General features: G+C 36.1%; 1 protein-coding gene across 9 annotated transcripts in view; it reads right to left on the reverse strand.

Annotated features, from left to right (window-relative positions):
- The window catches only part of CORIN (corin, serine peptidase), a 239,852-nt gene that overhangs the window by 156,051 nt on the left and 63,585 nt on the right, over positions 1-20,216 (reverse strand). For 8 of the 9 annotated variants that reach the window (XM_073891620.1, XM_025887485.2, XM_073891619.1 and 5 more), the window contains one exon: positions 7,619-7,826. In XM_073891620.1, coding sequence (XP_073747721.1) covers positions 7,619-7,826 — 208 coding nt within the window. Of the gene's footprint in view, positions 1-7,618; positions 7,827-8,782; positions 8,880-20,216 lie in introns of those variants that run through there. The other variant, XM_073891624.1, reaches the window with a different exon arrangement.

Here is a 20,216-nt window from a genome sequence, read left to right on the forward strand (position 1 = left end):
TGACCATCTCAACAGCCATGTAGTCAGCACTGGTTTGGCTAAAAAAGCCTGCTGCTTCCCAGTTCGTTGATAAACTCAGGGAAGTAAGTGGCAAATGGCTTTCAGACTATATCAACAAAGCTCACCTTTATTTGACTACTGATCTATATAAATTTTTAAAATTATAATTATGAAAAAAATGTTAATTCTGTAATGTTTCCATTCATTCCCAAATGTGACACAATAGAGTTTTTGGGACGTAGATAAAATCTTTAGTAAAATAAATTAGCAGTATATAATTATTCTCCACTTAGAAAAAGATAATAAAGTAAGCCTATGCTGACTTGATATAATAAATGAATACTTCAAAAAATTGTTTTAAAGCAAGCTGTATTTTCCAATTAGCTTTTAAGATGATTTCAGGGTTGCATTTACGCAGGAGCTTGGCCCATGCTGTCTTATAAAATAACACATTTAAGAACACAGTAAGCCCTCTAAAATTACATTAAAAGCACATAAATTTTACTCTCTGATTACATTGTCAGTAAAATTTAATTCAGAAATGGTGTGGCAATACAATGCTGTGCGGTAGTAGAAACTGTGAGTATAAATTGGATGATGGGGGAGATGTTTTAGAATTCTAGCACAGCAAATATTTTTTAATCATTCCAGTAATAATTTTGGTACCCATCTTGATTATTCACCTAGAGGCCATTTTAGTAATATGGCCATCTTTAGTAATACAAAGGAGTCAGAATAGGAAGACCAAAGCATCTGTATATTTGAAATGACAGGGAACTTTTATTGTAACTTTAAGTAATGAGAACTGGAGTATGGGCTCAATTTTTCCAGGGAACTCTGCTGCTTCTAAAAGGGAACCTAGGGCATTTAAGAGAAATGAACAAATTGTGCCTTCCAAAAGGCAATTTTTAATATCACTTGTTTCTTTTAACATTTTTTCTTCCTCCCTAGGGACTGAAACAAAAATGGGCCTATAACTTTTATTTACCTACCAAGACTTTAGCAAAAGCCAAAGCTTAAAAGATGAACATAAAGTGAATGGAAGTTAGCAACATAGCAGAATTCCAATCTTGATTTACTATCAAAATTTTAGAAGCAAAAACCAAAGGTACCATATAAAAAAACCCAACTACAGGCCAATATTGCTGATGAACATAAATATAAAAATCCTCAACTGAAATATTAGAAAACCACATTCAACAATACATTAAAAGGATCATTCACCATGATCAATGAAATTTATTCCAGGCATGCAAAGATAGTTCAGTTGATTTGCAAATCAATCAACATTATACACTACATCAACAAAACAAATAATAAAAATCATATGATCATCTCAATAGATGTGGCAAAGCATTTGACAAAATTCAACATCCAAAATTCAACTATCAACAAAGTGGGTTTAGAGGAAACATACCTCAACATAATAAAGGCCATATATAAAAAACCCACAGTCAACATCATACTCAATGATAAAAAACTGAAAGTTTTTCCTATAAAATCAGGAACAAGACAAGGATGTCCACTCTCACCCTTTTATTAAACGTAATCCTGGAAATCCTAGCCACAGCAATCAAAAAAGAAAAAGAAATAAGAGGCATCCATATTAGTAAGGAAAAAGTTAAATTGCTGCTATTTGCAGATGATATACTATATATAGAAAATCCTAGAATCCACCAAAAAACTATTAAAAGTAATAAGTGAAGTCAGAAAAGTTACAGAAATCAGAAATCAGTAGTGTTTCTATACACTAATAACAAATAGCAGAAAGAGAAATTAAGAAAACAATTCCAGTTACAATTGCTCCAAAAATATTAAAATACCTCAGAATACACTTAACCAAGGAGGTGAAAGACCTGCACCCTGAAAACTATAAAACGCTGATGAAAGAATTGAAGATGACACAAATAAATGGAAAGATACCCCATGCTCATGGATTAGAAGAATTAATATTGTTAAGATGCCCATACTCCCCAAAGCAATCTACAGATTCAATACAGTCCCTATGAAAATACCAAGACATTTTTCAGAGGACTAGATCAAATAATACTAAAATTTAGATGGAACCACAAAAGACCTCAAATAGTCAAAGCAATTTTGAGAAATAAGAACAAAGCTGGAGGTATCACAATCCCAGACTTCAAGATATACTACAAAGCTATAGTAATCAAAATAGTATGGTACCAGCACAAAAAATAGACACACAGAACAATACAACAGAAGTCAGAAATAAACCCACAATTTTATGGTCAATTAATCTACGATAAAAGAGCCAAGAATACACAATGAGGAAAGGACAGTCTCTTCAACAAATGGTGTTGAGAAAACTGTACAGCTGCATGCAAAAGAATTAAACTGGACCACTTTCTTTTATAATTCACAAAAATAAACTCTGGGGTGCCTGGGTGGCTCAATCAGTTAAGCATCCAACTCTTGGTTTCAGCTCACATCATGATCTCAGGGTCATGACATTGAGCCCCACATCGGGCCCTGTGCTCAGTGGGGAGTCTGCTTAAGATTCTCTCCCTCTACCCCTCCCCTACTCATGCTTGCTCATTCACTCTCTCATTCTCGCTCTCTAAAATAAATAGATACATCTTTAAAAAAATAAATAAACTCAAACTGGATTAAAGACCTAAATGTGAAACCTGAAACCATAAAATTCCTAGAAGTAAATACAGGCAGTAATCTCTTTGATACTAGCCATAGAAACATTTTCCTTGATATGTCTCCTCTAGCAAGGAAAACAAAAACAAAACAAAACTATTGGGACTACACCAAAATAAAAACCTTTTGCACAGCGAAAAAAACTATCAACAAAACAAAAAGGCAACTTACTGAATGGGAGAAGATATTTGAAAATGATATATCTGATAAGGGGTTAATATCCAAAATATATAAAAACTTATACAACACAACACCAAAAAAAATCCATTTAAAAAATGGGCAGAGGACCTGAATAGATATTTTTCCAAAGAAGACATACAGAGCATGAAATGATGCTCAACATTACTAATCAGGTTTAGAAGGTGGGAAGAATGGGGAAAAAATGCAAATCTTGCATCTCCGAAAGAAGTGATGAAGTTTATACCCTCCCAGAAAATTTACTTATCATCATTGACTACTCTATTAATAATAGTAAGTTACTGTTCATGGAGAAGTTACTCTGTGCCATATAGTGTAGACCATGTATGGGCACTTTATATAAATCATTCTGTTCAACACACACAAATTGCAGCTTATGAAGGCTCTCATTATAGAGATGAGTAAACTGCAGGTCAGAAGGCTAACTAAAATGCCCAAGGTCTTATAACTGGCAATTGGCAGAATTAGGTTTCATCTGCCCCCAAACTTTCAAGTGCTTTTTTTTTTTTTTAAGATTTTATTTATTTGAGAGAGTGAGAGAGAGAGAAAGAGAGCACAAGGGGCAAAGGGAGAGGAACAAGCAGACTCTCCACTGAGCAAGGAGCCCGACACAGGGCTTGATCCCAGGACACCGGGACCATGCCCTGAGCCGAAGGCAAACCCTTAACCAACTGAGCCACCCAGGAGCCCCTCAAGTGCTTTCTCTGTAGTTGCCAGATTAAATTTTCTAATTTCCAGTCAACATACTTATTTGGGAAAAAGCATAGCATTTTTTAAGAAGCTAATTTGAAGAAACACATTTGATTCGTATCACAATCCTACAGGGATTAAGTACATTAACAGAAAACTGTCCTGTAGTTCCTAGGTTTGAAATATAATCTTTAATCTCAAGTAATCTGGCTAAATTAAGAATTTTTATTTCCATTTCCACAGCTATTAAGAATTTCTGCGAAGGACCTAGTGACAAATCAATAGTCCAGAGGGAAAAAAAAAATCAATAGCAAACATGTCAAGTTTTTAATGTTAAGGACTCATCTCATGAGCACAGAGTTTCTCTGCAAAGTATCAGAAGATGTGAGTGGGGTGACAGTCACCCCACATTAGCGGGTCTCCTGGGTGTCTTCTAGAAGCAAAACTGGACCTTCCAAGCCAAACTGAACCCCCTTCAGTTTTGACAATAGTATAGGCCCATTATTTAAACAACTTGGGTATGAGTGATAATTACACATCAAAAGCATGTGTTTGCAATACCTGTTTTCTCTTCCAGAGACCTTAATTGTATCTGGTGTGTCAAAAAGCCATCCAGAAACAACTGTTATTCTCCTGGCCCAGGAATTGTGGATTTCTCTCCAGCTACTTGCTGATATTTTTAAGCTATTCATTCTAACACATATATTTTTAAGGCTATCCAAATGATTTATCAATGAGATCTCTATAGTTCAAGATAAATTTCACTGAATCCATATAAATTATGTACCACTTCAGTTAGCCTATGTTATAGTATATGATATACATATTTATTAATAGCAACCCTCGTCTAAATAAAAACTGTTAACGTTTATTGTTATAAAATGTAGTTAATGAGCATTTGCGGTCTCAAGGGGCAGATTAAAAACCATACTATTTATATATCCCACTAATCTTTTTAAACTAAAATTTAAATATTAGCTATTTTGTCTAGGATGGAATATAAGCAATTCTCCATTATTTGAATAGTTAGAGAAAATTAGTATAATGGATGATCAAAAATAATGAATTATAAGAAAACTGTATTTACACTATTTTCTACAATACATTTTACCTTTATGAACTTACTTTGCTTATTAAATTTAGCTTCTGGTTCCATGCACACACTAAATGACAGCAGGAAGCACTGGTCTGGAAGTATAATTATAAAATTAAATATAATAATAAATGTAACAATAAAAAATAGGGTAAGTCCCCAAAGTATATCTGAAAAGTGACTATAAATTATTATCCATTATAACAGAAAATGGAAAACACTTACAGGAGAGCATTTTTTCAGGATGAACCAGGTCAGGAGAAAAACAAATTTTACCTAAAAGTGCTCTGAAGACTATGAGGAGCTTAACCGGAATTTTACAACTGATTTAAGTGAGAGTGGAGATTGAGTTATATTAAGAAGGGTGACCAAAATGAGTTCAGAGTCTCCAGGAACCTTTCTTTCATTGTTTTATTTATGCACCCATATGGCTCCATAGAGAAAATCAAGAAAAGAGTGGTAAGTGAAAATATTTGAAATTAAGAAGTGGAACAAGAATCCAACTCCAACAGCCTTGAGTATTTGACCTTATTTTCTTTTAATCCATATGGTATTCCACATTCTTTTTTTGCAATCCTTCAATACTTAACATGTGTTAGAAATACTCTTTATGCTCTTAATTTCATTAGTACTTCCTCACCTCCTCAACCCATGATTTGATAGCCATTGCTAACATTTCTTGAGCTCTTCATAAAAGCCAGGCACCCTCTGTCATTTGATCCTCATGTGAACTTTGCAAAGGAGGTTCAGCTATTATCTCCATTTTACAGGTGAGAAGGATGAGGCACGTGGCCTGCTTTCTTAGCCACTGTCGTGTGTTGAATGGAGGGCCCCAAAATGATGTGTCCATGTCCTAACTTCTGGAATCTGTGAATGTTACCTTATTTGGGAAAAAAAAAAAAAAGGTCTTTGTGGGCATAATTAAGTCAAGAACCTTGAGATGATGAGATCATCTTGGCTACCTAGACCAATGACAAGTGTCCTCACTTGAGAAGAGAGACACACAGAGAAAGCTATGTGAGGATGGAGGGAGAGCATGGGGTGACGTGGCCATAGGTCAAGGAAAGCCTGAAACCACCGGAAGCAGGCGAAGGGAGAAAATGATTTCTACCCCCCTCACAACCCCCACAGGGAGCACGGCCCTGTCAGATTTTACATCTCTAGTTTCTAGAACTGTGAGAGAACAAAGGTCTGTTTAAGCCACCCAGCTTGTAGTAATTTGTTACAGCAGCTCTAGAAAAATATTACAACCGCCATGTTATACCGCCACTGTTTCTCTCTTGTTACCATGAAAGCATGCTCTGCATATGATTCTTTCTAGTGAAATGTTTTCCTGAAAGCAGTATCTGCTCATAGTTCTTTACTTACTTCTACAATAAACAATCTACTATTTCTCTTCTACGCAGATTTTATTCTGTGGCAATGTAGGCTTTCCCCAATCAAAACAATGAATGCCTTCCTCCCGTTCAAAACATATTTTATACACTAACTAAATTAGTACAAATAACATGGAACCTACGTGCACTTGAAAATGAATTTCATTCTACCATTATTATTCTGAAAACTCCCTAACATTTTAATTCAGGAAATAATTGATGTTTTATGTGATTATGTATTTAACACATGCTTTGCAAAAATTTAAAAAATGTATACTTAGTAAACTTAAAAAATTCCATAACATACTTTTCATTGATTTACTCTTATTGAAAATTATTTCAATACAATAATGTAATATTGAAATTATGTTATTTCAATAAGGTGATGATGGTCAAAAAGTACAAACTTCCAATTATAAACTAAATAATTCATGGAGATGTAATATACAACATGGTGACTACTGTATTGTATATTTAAAAGTTGCTAAGAGAGTTGATTTTAACAGTTCTCATTATAAGAAAAAGAAAATTTATAACTATGTGTGGTGATGGATGTTAACTAGACTTACTGTGGTGATCATTTGGCAATATATTCAAATATTGAATCATTATGTGGTACACCTGAAACCAATATAATGTTATATGTCAACTTTATCTCAAAAAAAAAAAATGAGCTTACAAGACACATCCACAAGCACACACTCAAATGTTCTTTCCCCCACCCAAAATAAGAAAATTCTTTCTAATCTTATTTGATATTGTACTAGGCATTCTCTGTCCCTCTGCATCACCCTCTACCCTCCTCACCCTGCTCTGGGCTCTAGTGTTGACCGTAAGAACTACCCAGCATCTCACCTATGTCTGTTTCAGAGGATGAGATTTGGGACGTTAGACCCAATAATATTTGGATGAGATTTTAGATCTCATCTATTGTGCTCACATCAATGACACACCCTTGCCCAATGGCTGTGGGTGAGTTTGGATGGTGGGAGGAGGCCCCGGCAGACGGGAGGCCAGGAGTGGAGTGAGGTGGGAGTATTTACTTTTCCTCTCTCCTGCAGGGCTGACAGGCTGGCTGCTGGTGGCTGTGCTCCTCTGCATAGGGTCGCAGGACTTGGCTGGTTGGAAGACCCCTTGCCCATAGCTACAACTCTCTCCAGTTGCGGTCCGCCCTTTTTCCCCCTCCACGTCTTGGGTGGTGGAACTGCATCCCCTATCACGAGACCCTGATGCCTCCCATCATTTGGCCTCTTAACCTGTCCATACCTCTATAAATTTTCTCTTCAATAAACTCTTTTCAGTCACCCCTTTGAGTGTGCTGTCTTCTGCTAGACCCTCACGGAAACAGCTCCTCGGTTCCCAGCTGATTGCCTCAATCTCATATCCAGAATAATTTCTCTCCAGAAATAAAAGTATTCCAGGTTTTCACAAAAAAAAAATTCCAGTTTCAAAGAGTTACAAGTGGCTACGACGGGTATGGGATATTTTCTCCTTTAACAAAAATAAACGGTGGTAGCTTGGGATGATTTCATTCCTCTCAGACACCTCTGTTACAACTGACCCTTATCACAGAATGATTTTGATTCCAAAATACCTGTCATCACCATCACCAGTGCACTCAGGGAAGGCGAGGCTACAGCCAAAAAGCATGATATGTTGGTAGCAGCTGAGGCGATGGAGGTACATGAAGAACTTGAGGAACTTCTCCACTTCCGTGTTTTTGACAATCGAGAAGAGAGGTGTTAGCGTGGTTTGGTAGGGCAGCATCTGACACTGGCTGTGGGTGATGTTTGTACAGGCACCTGGGAAGTCAAGATAAGTATATTTAGGAGCAGACATATCAGAATTATATGTTTACAAACTCACTCGATGTAACAGACTGACATGTTTATGAGATAAAATATATTCTGTAAGAGTGATTATAGACATACAATCAGACACACACAGATGTACAAGTAAGTGTGGGGGCGTTTGTGCATAAGATAATGAAATCAAGCTACTAATATTCACCAAGGAATAGTATCTGTATCCTGGGCAAATATAGAGAAAAATACACTCTCACACCTTGCTGATGGGCACATAAGTTGGCAGGCACTATTTGGATCATAGCTAGGCAGGCAATGTTATATATGTTATATATGTGTTATAGCCATAAAGATATATAGATATAGATATAGATATAGATATAGATATAGATATAGATATAGATATGAAGAGAGAGAGACACTTTAAATGCATATCCCTTGGCACTGTAAAATTTCTAAAAATTTATTCTAAGGAAATAATCATGATTGTGAATATGGACTTATTTACAAGGATCTTCATCTCTGCACAGTTTACAATTTTTAAAAGATACGAATCACCTAAACATTCACCGATGGGAATTGGTTTAAAATACTTTGAAACTCAAACAACAGAATACTTAGCTGTATGAGAGATGTTTTAGAAGACTATTCAATCACATAGAATGGTGCTTGTAATAGATAAAAACAGCTAGTCACACAAAAATTTGCATACCAGGATCCTGTTTTAAAAAAATACATGATTAGGGGCACCTGGGTGGCTCAATCGTTAAGCATCTGCCTTCGGCTCAGGTCATGATCCCAGGGTCCTGGGATCGAGCCCCGCATCGGGCTCCCTGCTCCGCGGGAAGCCTGCTTCTCCCTCTCCCACTCCCCCTGCTTGTGTTCCCTCTCTCACTGTCTCTCTCTGTCAAATAAATAAATAAAATCTTAAAAAAAAATAAAATAAAACATACATGGTTATACAAAGTTTTCCAATCTTGTCCATGCCAACAATCCAGGGTCAGTCAGAGCCTCCAATTTCATTTTGTTTCATAGTTGGCTCTTCTCCCAGGCACTACCACCTCCACAGCCTCTCTTTCTCATTCCCTAAATTTGAATGTTTGGTGTCATATAAATCAAAATATTAATATGAGTGCAGGTAATGGGATTTTAGGAGACTATTCTATTTTTCTTTCTTTAATTCTGTATTCTCTTACTGGTTTATATGAAGATTTATTACTTTTGCTTTAAGAAGGAGATAAGTTAGGGGCACCTGGGTGGCTCAGTCGGTCAAGCATTTACCTTCGGCTCAGGTCATGATCCTGGAGTCCCAGGACTGAACCCCGTGGCAGGCTCCACGCTCAGCAGGGAGTCTGCTTCTCCCTCTGTCCCTCCCCCTGTCATGCTCTCTCTCTCTCTCAAATAAATAAAATCTTTTTTTAAAGAAAAGAAGGAGATAATTAAAATTTTGGTTATTATTTAAATAAGCTACTATTTAAAAACAGCACCTTCAGGTTTTGGAAAAGGAGTAAAAGTACTCATTCTAATTATGTTGAGAGGGGAGAGAAAAGCAAGAAGGGAACGAAGATCAATAAGAAAGGAAACATCTTTTCTGATAACTATATAATTCCCAGTCAAAGAAATAAAGAGAAAAACCTCTCCAAACCTAAGGCTAATTTCATTTTAATAAAAATAGTGTTAAAAAATAAGGCTGCATCTCTGATAAAATGGCCAAACCAACCCTTTGATCTGTAATTCAGAATAAATACAACCTACCACAGAAGGATTCCCAACCTCCTCATCTGCCTCCTTCACTAGGTCACCTCAGAGACTCTACTTCTGATCCTCTCACTGCTTTCCCTAGTCTCCTAAGTGCACTTCCTAATCCCACTTCTCTTTTTTCAAACCACTCTGAAAACTGCCCAAACTCTGTAGGAAGTCTTTCCCCCACATGACCAGATTGTAGCCATTAGCTCAGTCTCATACTTCATGAAAAGACCATTGTTTTTATTATCCAGCCCAAAGTGTGCTGAGCTCAGTGGGGCAGGATCAAAACACTTTCTACTTTCAAAGGCAACAATGACCCGTGGAATTTCTCTGCATGCTAGACCCTAGAAGAGACTCGGCCGAAAACTTAATGGCACAACACTTTTTTGGACCTTATCAAACTCAAGATACAAAATGGGAAAGAAAGGAGTGAGAGAAGAAGAAAATCCAAATTAAAATATTCAGACAGAACACAAATAGACACATAGACACATGAATTCAGCCGAACATGAATGCTAAGGTGGGGGGTTCTGGGCAAGTTTCATGAATATGACAGTCAAGTCATTTAGTGAGGGAGGTTAAAATACATTTCAGTGTGGGAAAGCAACACAGGCAGGGAGATCATACAGACAGCAAACTTCAAAATGACCAATTGTATGTATTGTGCTACAAGCAGAGATGCTTACTTAAAAGAGCTGAGAGTAAGAGTTTTACTCCATCAAAAACATGAAATCATCTCTGGAAAATTCAATCTCAGAAAGCATTTATTGAAAACCAGCCTATGCCAGATGCCAAAACAGGTACTCAGAGGCTCTCACTCACAATTATCTCATTTTCACAACCTGGTAAAGTGATACTGCATCTATATTATACATAAAGAAACTCACTTTTAGAAAGTCTAAGACTTCTGCCCAGCTAGGCAGAGCCATTCTGTGGAAAATCCAGATCTTCAAACCTATGTGTTCTGAATAACTTCTATTTGGAGCCCCCCTAGGCTAACACAAAATTTATTATGTTAAAAACAGACCTTAAAGAAAGTAATTCCTAATGGCCCATGAAAGGAAAAGACTATAAAGTATGTAATGATATGTCACGAAGCCTGAATTTATATCCGTAGATAACATGCTCATGTATACTGACCACATGCTATTATTTATTTTATATTACATGATTTTCTGTAAGGTTCATAGCTTTGGAGTTTATACACTTGATGATAAACTAAATTTGAAGTGATGAGATGACCAAAAGGCTAATTCACCCCTACCCCCATTCAGTAGCCAAAGAAACTACTGAATACTGAGAAATCACTGGAAAAATACAAGATAGTAAGGTAACTCATATTTGGTGTGCTATTCTATGCTCATGGCAATGTGAGCTGCACACAATCAAAAAAGATATTTCCTTCTCAGGTCAGGAGATAGCAAAAGTTCCCGTTCCCATAAGCTTACCATCCAAAGTGCTCCTACATCCCTTAATAACATCATCCTGTTCTATTTTCATTACAGTGTCAGGACTACCTCATACAATCTTGTCTGTCTGTCTGTCTGTTTGTTTATTTACTTACTTATTCCCAGTATTCATCTACATCACTAGAAATAACATCACTGGGATACCAAATAGTAGACACTCAATAGTTATTCGCAGCATGAATGGGGAGATTACATGGAACAAAGTCTTCCCACTAAAAGATTTCTTATTGAACAAGATAGATGCTGATGTGAACAAGCCAGTATATCTGAGACCCAAAGGCACTAAGGTTGATGGCTATTATTGAAACTATTGTGTTTTTTTTAAAGATTTTATTTATTTATTTGAGAGAGAGAGAGAGCACGAGAGGGGAGAGGGTCCGAGGGAGAAGCAGACTCCCCGCCGAGCAGGGAGCCCGATGCGGGACCCGATCCCGGGACTCCAGGATCATGACCTGAGCCGAAGGCAGTCGCTTAACCGACTGAGCCACCCAGGCGCCCGAGACTATTGTTTTTAATGCTCTGTTCCCTAGAACTTACCATGGCCTAGGGAGTCACCCCATCTTATTCCTTCCACCAGGCTGATTCCCATCCTGGACTCCCTCTGGACTATAGTGCAGCAGTTGAAAGTAAAAGAGGAGGGACTGCCCTCCCTTTCCTCTACAAGGTATAACCTTTCATTATCCTTAAGCATGCTCAATTGCTTTTAGCACAAAACCTCAGCATAGCGGAGAAAACACAGCAGAAATCATCATACTGCTGATGTTCAACTGAGGTATCAACAGCATTGGTACCTTCAGCAAGAAAAATATATTATTCACAGAAGATAGGGTGAGATAAGTTTACAATAAAAGCCTAAATAAGTTAATTAGTTTCTATTCAGGTGGTCTCTTAATATAAAATATATTTTAAATTTCATTTCCACTTATTGTTTTATATTAAATACAACAGTTAAAGATAAGAAAAGAGATAAAAGATCCTTGAGTACTTTCTAGGCTGGCTGTTTGCTAGGTACCTTCTATATGGCACTTTACTTAACCTTCCTACAATCCTATGAGAAAGCTTTTTTTTTTTTAAGATTTTATTTATTCATTTGACAAAGATCGATACAGCGAGAGAGGGAACACAAGCAGAGGAAGTGGGAGAGGGAGAAGCAGGCTTCCCGCGGAGCAGGGAGCCCGATGCGGGGCTCGATCCCAGGACCCTGGGATCATGACCTGAGCCGAAGGCAGACGCTTAACAACTGAGCCACCCAGGCGCCCCGAGAAAGCTTTTTTATTCCCATTTTATAGAAGATGAATCAGATTCAATGAGGATGAGAAAGTATTCGAGGTTACAGGATGTTAAGCTGTAGAGTTGAAATTGAAACCAGGTCTTTCTGATCCCGTAACCTATTCTCTTCCTGTGTATGATTCTGCCAAAGATACTATTCCATTTTAAACACTGTAAATTTACTTCATTCATTGTAGAATATTTTGATGAATCTCCTTGGATTTAGCAATAGAGCTGCTTCTCCAAGATTAGCAAAAATTAAACTTTTTCAAAGAAAACAGTGAATCAGCTATTAAAATTGGTTTATTGTCCTTACTGCGAGTCCACTTGGATTGGGAATGCTTAGTATCTTACCTATTCCTGGCTGTACCACAAAGTCAGCACAATTCGGAACTACATCAGCAGAATGGAATAATGAAAGCCATTCTCTAGTCTAGATAACTTACATGAAAAGTTACATTTTGTCCAAATAATTTCTGGGACGAACGAATTTGAAAGGACTTGGTGTATTTAGGGAGATCCGTAAGAAGGTTACAGAAAGATAAGAAGGAACACAAAGTTAAAGACAGGGCCTCTCTGGGAGGATCCGGGCTTCTTAAGTAACTCTGTAAACATCTTTGGATACAAACATGGTAACTATTTTATTTCTCATAAGAGAAAAATCAATGAATCAAAGTAAAATACATGAGTCAATTGTGGCATTTGTAATAAAGTCTTTACAGACATATTCAAGGACACAGGTAACCCAATGTCTTGCCAATTTATGCACAGGCAAAAAATATAAGTGCCTAGTTAGTACAACACTGTATAAATTATCAAAGTTAAGTAAGACCTATCTATCTACTCTTGCCAGAAGAAACATGAGGATTGGGGTTTAATATTTTCTATATAATTACATATATTCCAGATTTAACATTTTTAATACAACCTCAAGTCTCTTGGGAAAGTCTTTGCCAACGACTAAGCTTTGATATCCCACATATACCTATTACTGGGTCATTCTCTTGTATCATTCATACACACACGTTCATACTACTTGATTCTAAGATGTTTGAATGGTAGCTAAGGGCACACAACCTGTTGTCATTCATTCATCCAACAAATATCTACTGTGGCAACACTGCAACACAGTGAGGGGTCAATAGTTTATTGCAAATTAATTATTCACATTCCATAGAACAAAGTAAGATGTAACATTTTAGCGGTCACATCTTCATCTGTCAGTCATTTTTCATTAATTTTTAAAGAACTACATCTTGTCTCATATAATTATCTATCCTAGAATTGTGAATGATTGAATAATAACAATAATTCAGATATGTACCTTCACATTTGTAAAGCACTTTTCCCACATATAGCATGGGGTGGTTGCACAGTCTGATTCAAATCCTGCCTTTATTATTCTGTATTTATGTGGCCTTTCACTAGTTCCTGAACTTCTCTGTTTATGTTTCTTCATCTGCAAAGTACTGTATTTGGGGTTATTATAAAGATTAAGTGATGCTTTTACAATGCCTACCATTAGCACGTATGATAAACTATAAAACTTTTTGCTGGGGTGCCTGGGTGTCTCAGTCAGTTAAGCGTCTGCCTCTGGCTTGGGTCATAATCCCAGAGTCCTGGAATCCAGCCCCACTGGGGCTCCCTGCTCAGGGAGGAGTTTGTTTCTCCCTCTCCCTCTGCCCTTCCCCATCCCCCTGCTCATGCTCTCTCTCTCTTTCTCAAATAAATTAAATCTTGAAAAAAAATTGGTAACAAATCAGCCTCAAGTTGAGCTGATATTTATCTTTTTACTCTCTGAATTTACAAAGAAAGATTCTACAGGGAATAAGATCATAAGGGAGGACCTGTTCTACATACTGAAAAGAAAATATTTAAAATAAATTTCTAGTTTTTGGAATGCATATGACATACTATTTCTTTTTAATAAATATACCTTTTATCTTATTACAAGGCAATGTAAGATTAGAAGATAAAAGTAAAACATGAGCAACCATTCAACAACAACAACAACAAAAGGAGGAAGAATAGAATAGTTCTTCTTGGTTGTATGCTCAGTATCAACTCCCCCATCCCTAAATGAATAGCAGTCATGAAGTTTCAGAAGCCTCTCCCCAGCCCTAGCTCCAGGCATGAGTCCTGACTAGGCCAATGACAACTAGTTCATGGCATTGCTTGGCACTGTACTTATTCAACGGCAAGTAAGAGACTGAAGTTGGTCCAATCACAGGAAAACCCAGGAACAGAATGGACTACATAATTTGGGGCACCCAGGGTAAACTGCAAATGTAGGGCCCCTGGTTCAGAAACTATTTTATTTTATTTATATTATATTATTTATAATATTTATATGTAATTATATTATCATTAATAATTTCAACAAAGTGACAGCAGAGCATTAGACAACACGTGGAGTCCTGTGCTTAGAACTCTGTCTAACTATACAGGTCAGCATGTTTATGAAGCCAACAAATGATTAGAAAGGAATCCTCCCTCCAGAAAACTCTAACTCCCCATATAGGGATTTTTGAGCAGCAGTCCCAGGATTTCCCTATAACATTATACAAGAAGTAAAGGTGATCAGTTTAAGAGTTTTGGGGGCCTCCAATTTGGAGAACTTCTGTCTTTTTAAAAAGATTTTAAGGTGTCTGAGGCAGAGATAAACACATAAGCATCTCTGGCTTTGTCACCCATTCAAATATCACATAAAAGTAGTGCCTCTTCTCGGGAAACCAGGTGCATCTACAAACCGCATTTCAGCTCCAGCTTGGAGAGTCACACATCTCTCCAGGGAAGCTACCCACACAGGACTGGTAAGGAGGCCATGCCCTACCCTTGTTAAGTAGACACTTATCTCCCAAGTTTAGCTTAGGAGACAAAACATGGTCTGATTCTAGTTTTCCAACTATTGTGTTGAAATGTTTGTTGCTTTATACCTGCTTCTAAATTATAGCACACATAATAAGGCCAACCCATCATGAGTCAGTCATTTTGAGTTCTTGATACATAGGGAGTTTCTCAAGAAAATATTAATGGCTATACTGTATCTCTACTCTGGATAGATTCGACAAATTTGGTCACACTGTAACTGAAGACATTTGTTGAACATTAAGAAAACTGTTTCTCCTTTATCTAAAAGATATTAACAGGAAATTTTAGAATACTTTTCTCCTACTCATTACCAACTCTAGTAGATAATGTCAATCCACTTGTCAGATGACAAAAAACAGAACTCTGTGTAAAACCCGGCCTTGGAAAAAATGTAAATGCTGAAACCTCTCTACTCTTTGCCACTCTCATGTTAGGGTGAAAATGGAAGGAAGTAACTGGAGTAGAGGGCTCTGGGATAATAAAGCTGAAATAGAGAAACACAGGAAGCTTAAACATGTAAATAAATGTATAGAGTTGAAATAGCAACGAAGCAGAGTCAAAATTAGTGAGACTGGCCCAGATTCAAATGGGGCAGATATAATGCAAACCTAGAGAGGCAGAGATGGGAATGGTGCATGGAACCATGGAATATCCAACACAAAAAACCCAAGAGGGGAATGTCAATTCAATTTTGTTTCTAGAGACACTGTAATTTTTTCTATAATTGAAAAATGTTGAAACGTGAATTTTAATAATGAATTAAATATTTAATATAGGGTTAACATATTGTTGTATAAACCCTTTGCTTTCTTATTTCTTAAAACTATGAAATAGAGTATTTTTATTAAAAACTAGCTAATACAAAATTCCTTTGTTCAATTAGGGGAGCAAATTTAAACTCTACTATAAGAGGCCCTAGAAAAAAGTGCTTTAAAAAGGATTCTAACAAAATTGATAAAATATCGATAAGCTGGGAGAGGGCACATTGAGATTCATTGTACCATTTTTTCTACCTTGTGTGTGATTAAAAATTTCTGTGTAAAATGATTTCTTTTTAAAGAATGAATTCCAAAATATTGCAAAATAAATAACCTGAAAGTCCACCCATGATAAACATCTAGAAATATTTTGTAAACTAAAACAAACTTCTTTTACATGAACAGCTGAACTATCCATAAATAAAAGGAAACCTCAAGATTCCAGAAATGCAACAGCAAACTGAAAACAAGAGCAATGAGTACATGAGATGACATCACAGGAATGAATATCACATGAGTGGCTATCATGAGCCAATAGAGCAATGACCTTGTCTTAGAGGAAGTTATCTTCTCAATAAAGAAATAAAGCCTTGAATCCATAAGAAGCACAAAGAGGAAACAAGATCCCCACAAAAAACAAGGAACCAACTAGCTCAGGCATATGATGAGGATGCTTATCTGACTCTGCCTAGATTCTGGTTTGAAAGAAAAAACTTTCTTTAGGTACATTTTACCAGAACCCTAGCCCTCCCAGGGGTTTGAATTTACAATTACACATGTGATCTAAAAACCACACAAGCCAAATGTTAACATAAAAATTGGCCCCGGGGCAGGGATACCTTGGGGTGCCCGGTCAAACAAAACACAAAATTGTCCTAGAGTGACATGCCCTGAATCCAAGGAAGTCTATAATCTAAACTCATAAAATAAACAGGAACCCAATCCATTAAAAGAAAGAAAAATAAATCATTAGTCATAACCAGCATCAGTATAAAAGTCTGAGAACTTCAGAAAACTGAAGGTTGTCTGGAGGCTATTAAACAAGCATGAATGAAACAAGTAAAGACAAAAATGTAGTCATTTGAATGACATACTATAAATTGAAAACTGGAAGATTTGAAAAGAAACCAAACAGAACCCCTAGAAATGAAAAATATTTATCAACACTAAAATTTAAAACTCAGTGAATAAAGTAAAATAGAAGATTAGATACTGCTGAAGAGAGAACTAAAGAACTAGACGACAAATCTGAGAAAATACATCAGAATTCAGCACAGAGATTTAACAGAGGATGGATGAGAATGTCAAACCTAAGAGTAATAAGAGTTCCAGAAAGAGAGAATAGAAACATCAGGAGGGAAGTTATATTCATAGGGTTAATAGCTGAGAACTCTCCCAAATTGAAGAAATACCTGAATCCTCAGATTCAAGAAGCACATCTTCTAGACAAGATACATAAAAAGAAATCCACATCATATCCATTTTAATAAAACCAGAAAAGGTAAGAAAAACTTTTTAAAGCATCCAAAGACAAAATTCCAAAATTTAAATGGGCACTGTTTCTGATAGCATTGAAGAATCCAGATAAATGTGAAATAAAATTCTTAAATTGATGAGAGAAAAAAAAAACTGTCAACTTAGCTAAACAATCATGCCATAGTGAGGGGGGTAATAAAGACATTTTAAAACAAATCAAAACTGAAATAGTATTCACTGGGAGAACTCCCAAGGAGTAATTCAGTTAAGAAGAGAATTTAACCCAGAAGAAAGAAGCAGGATGCAAGAAGTAATGGTAATTATTAAAATATGTATACCTGAAATCCTTCACAATATTGAAAAGTAGTGCAACAGCCTTCTTTGTTTAAGGGCTTCTTTAAATTTTAGGGTTTGAGTACCAGTGGCTCCAGTACTTATTTATTACTATAGAAACCAGAAACCTAGGGTTTATTGCTTTGATTGCTCAAAAACATAAAGAAAAATAAGAGTATTCCCCATTTTTTGAAGTTTGAAAAAAAATGAAACTCTATGCCATGGATACAGAAAGGAACTAAAAAAGAAAATGATATATTTTAAGTTAAATCGTACTATTGAATTATTTTGATTTCAGAATTTTAAACTATATATTTGTTGCCCATATTTCCCTATCGTATGTAAATCCTTATTAAATCCCTACTATTATAAGGTGTGCAAAACTGCCTACATAACTAGCAATGAAATGAGGTAAGCAAAAGTAGAAATTTATTTTAAAATAATTATTATTAGATAAATATAATTAGTAGACAAATATTAATAGTATCTACTTAATAGAGCTTTCCTGTAAGGTATACAGCACAATACTTGACACACAATAAGTGTGACATTATTTTCTAGTCTTTTTTTTTCTTTCAAAAGATACATTTTACTTAACATAAAATGAATATATATAGCATTACAGTGTATTACAATGCTTTGTATGTATGCAATGTACATATTATTTCATAGCCTACTTATTCACTCACTAATATATGTTCATTTCCACATTTCTCCAGAAAAGACATACAGACGACCAACAGACACAGGAAAAGATGTTCATCATCACTTACCATCAGGGAAATGCTAATCAAAACTACAATGAGATATCACATCACACCTGACAGAATGGCCAAAATCGACAACACAAGAAACAACAGACGTTGGCGAGGATGTGGAGAGAAAAGAACCCTCTTACACTGTTGGTGGGAATGCAAACTGATGCGGCCACTCTGGAAAACAGTATGAGGGTTCCTCAAAAAGTTAAAAATAGAACTACCCTACGGTCCAGCAATAGCACTACTGAGTGTTTACCCAAAGAATACAAAAACACTAATTCAAAGGGATAAATGCACCCCTATGTTTATATAGCAGAATTATTTACAGTAGCCAAGATATGGAACCAGCCCAAGTGTCCATCAACTGACGAATGGATAAAGAAGATGGGGTATATATATACAATGGAATATTAGCCATAAAAAATAATGAAATCTCATCATTTGCAAGGACATGGATGGAGCTAGACAGTATAAGGCTAACCACAATAAGTCAGTCAGAGAAAGACAAATACCATATGATTTCACTTATATGTGGAACTTAAGAAACAAAACAAATGAGCAAAGGGAAAAAAGAGAGAGAGAGAGTGGCAAACCAAGAAATAGATTCTTAATTATAGAGAACACCTCACACCTGTTAGGATAGCTATTTGATAATAGCCAGACAAGAGATAACAAGTGTTGATGAGGATGTAGAGAAAGGAGAAGCCTTGTACGGTGTTGATGGGAATGTAAATCGGTGTGGTCACTATAAAAAACAGTGTGGAGATTCCACCAAAATTAAAAATAGAAATACCATAACACCCAGCAATTCCACATCTGGGAAAGTGGCATTTCTTTTTTATCTGAAGAAAACGAAAATGCCAATTTGAAAAGATATGTGCACCCCATGTTCATTGCAGCACAAGTTACAACACCCAAGATGTGGAACAACATAAGTGTCCATTGAAAGATGAATGGATAAAGAACATGTAACGGGATATTATTTGGTCCTAAAAAGAAATCCTGTCGATAGCAATAACATGGATAAACCCAGAGAGAGACAAATACCATACAGTATCATTTATATATGGAATATTAAAAAAAAAAAGGACTTCACAGAAACAGAGAATAGAGTAGTGGTTGCTAGGAGCTGAGGGGAAATAAGAGGTTGTAGATCAAAGGGTACAAATTTTCAGTTACAGATGAATAAGTTCAGAGGATCTAACTAACATATGGCAGGGTGACTATAGTTAACAATACTGTATGAAAGACTTGAAATTTGCTGAGAGTAAAAGTGTTCTCACCACACACACACAGAGTTAACTACATGAAGTGATGGATATGTTAATTACCTTGATCTTGGCAATCATGTCAAAATGCATGTGTATATCAAATCACCACATTTTACACTTTAAATATATGCAAATGTTTGTCAATTTTTCCTCAATAAAGCTGGGAGGAAAAAAAGACTACTTGTTGAGTTTAAACCTTCTTGGCAATTCTTTCGGTGCTTAGAGTACATTAGTGATGCACAGTCAAAATATTCTAAGTTCAGTGGAGATAATTCTTTTATTTTGGATGGTCAAGTCACTAACTTGATATACAGTTAGATAATTTATTGCCTTGTTTTCAATTTTTAATGAATTTTTTTCCACTGGTGTAATTGTTTATTGTTTATTAAATGAGTCATTTACCTGATTCTTAATTAAAACTACATGAAAGGTACAT

Source organism: Callorhinus ursinus, unplaced genomic scaffold (genome assembly GCF_003265705.2).
Source record: "Callorhinus ursinus isolate GAN/ISIS: 27379988/994484 unplaced genomic scaffold, GSC_fseal_2.0 scaffold4, whole genome shotgun sequence".
In the NCBI taxonomy this organism is placed as follows: domain Eukaryota; kingdom Metazoa; phylum Chordata; class Mammalia; order Carnivora; family Otariidae; genus Callorhinus; species Callorhinus ursinus.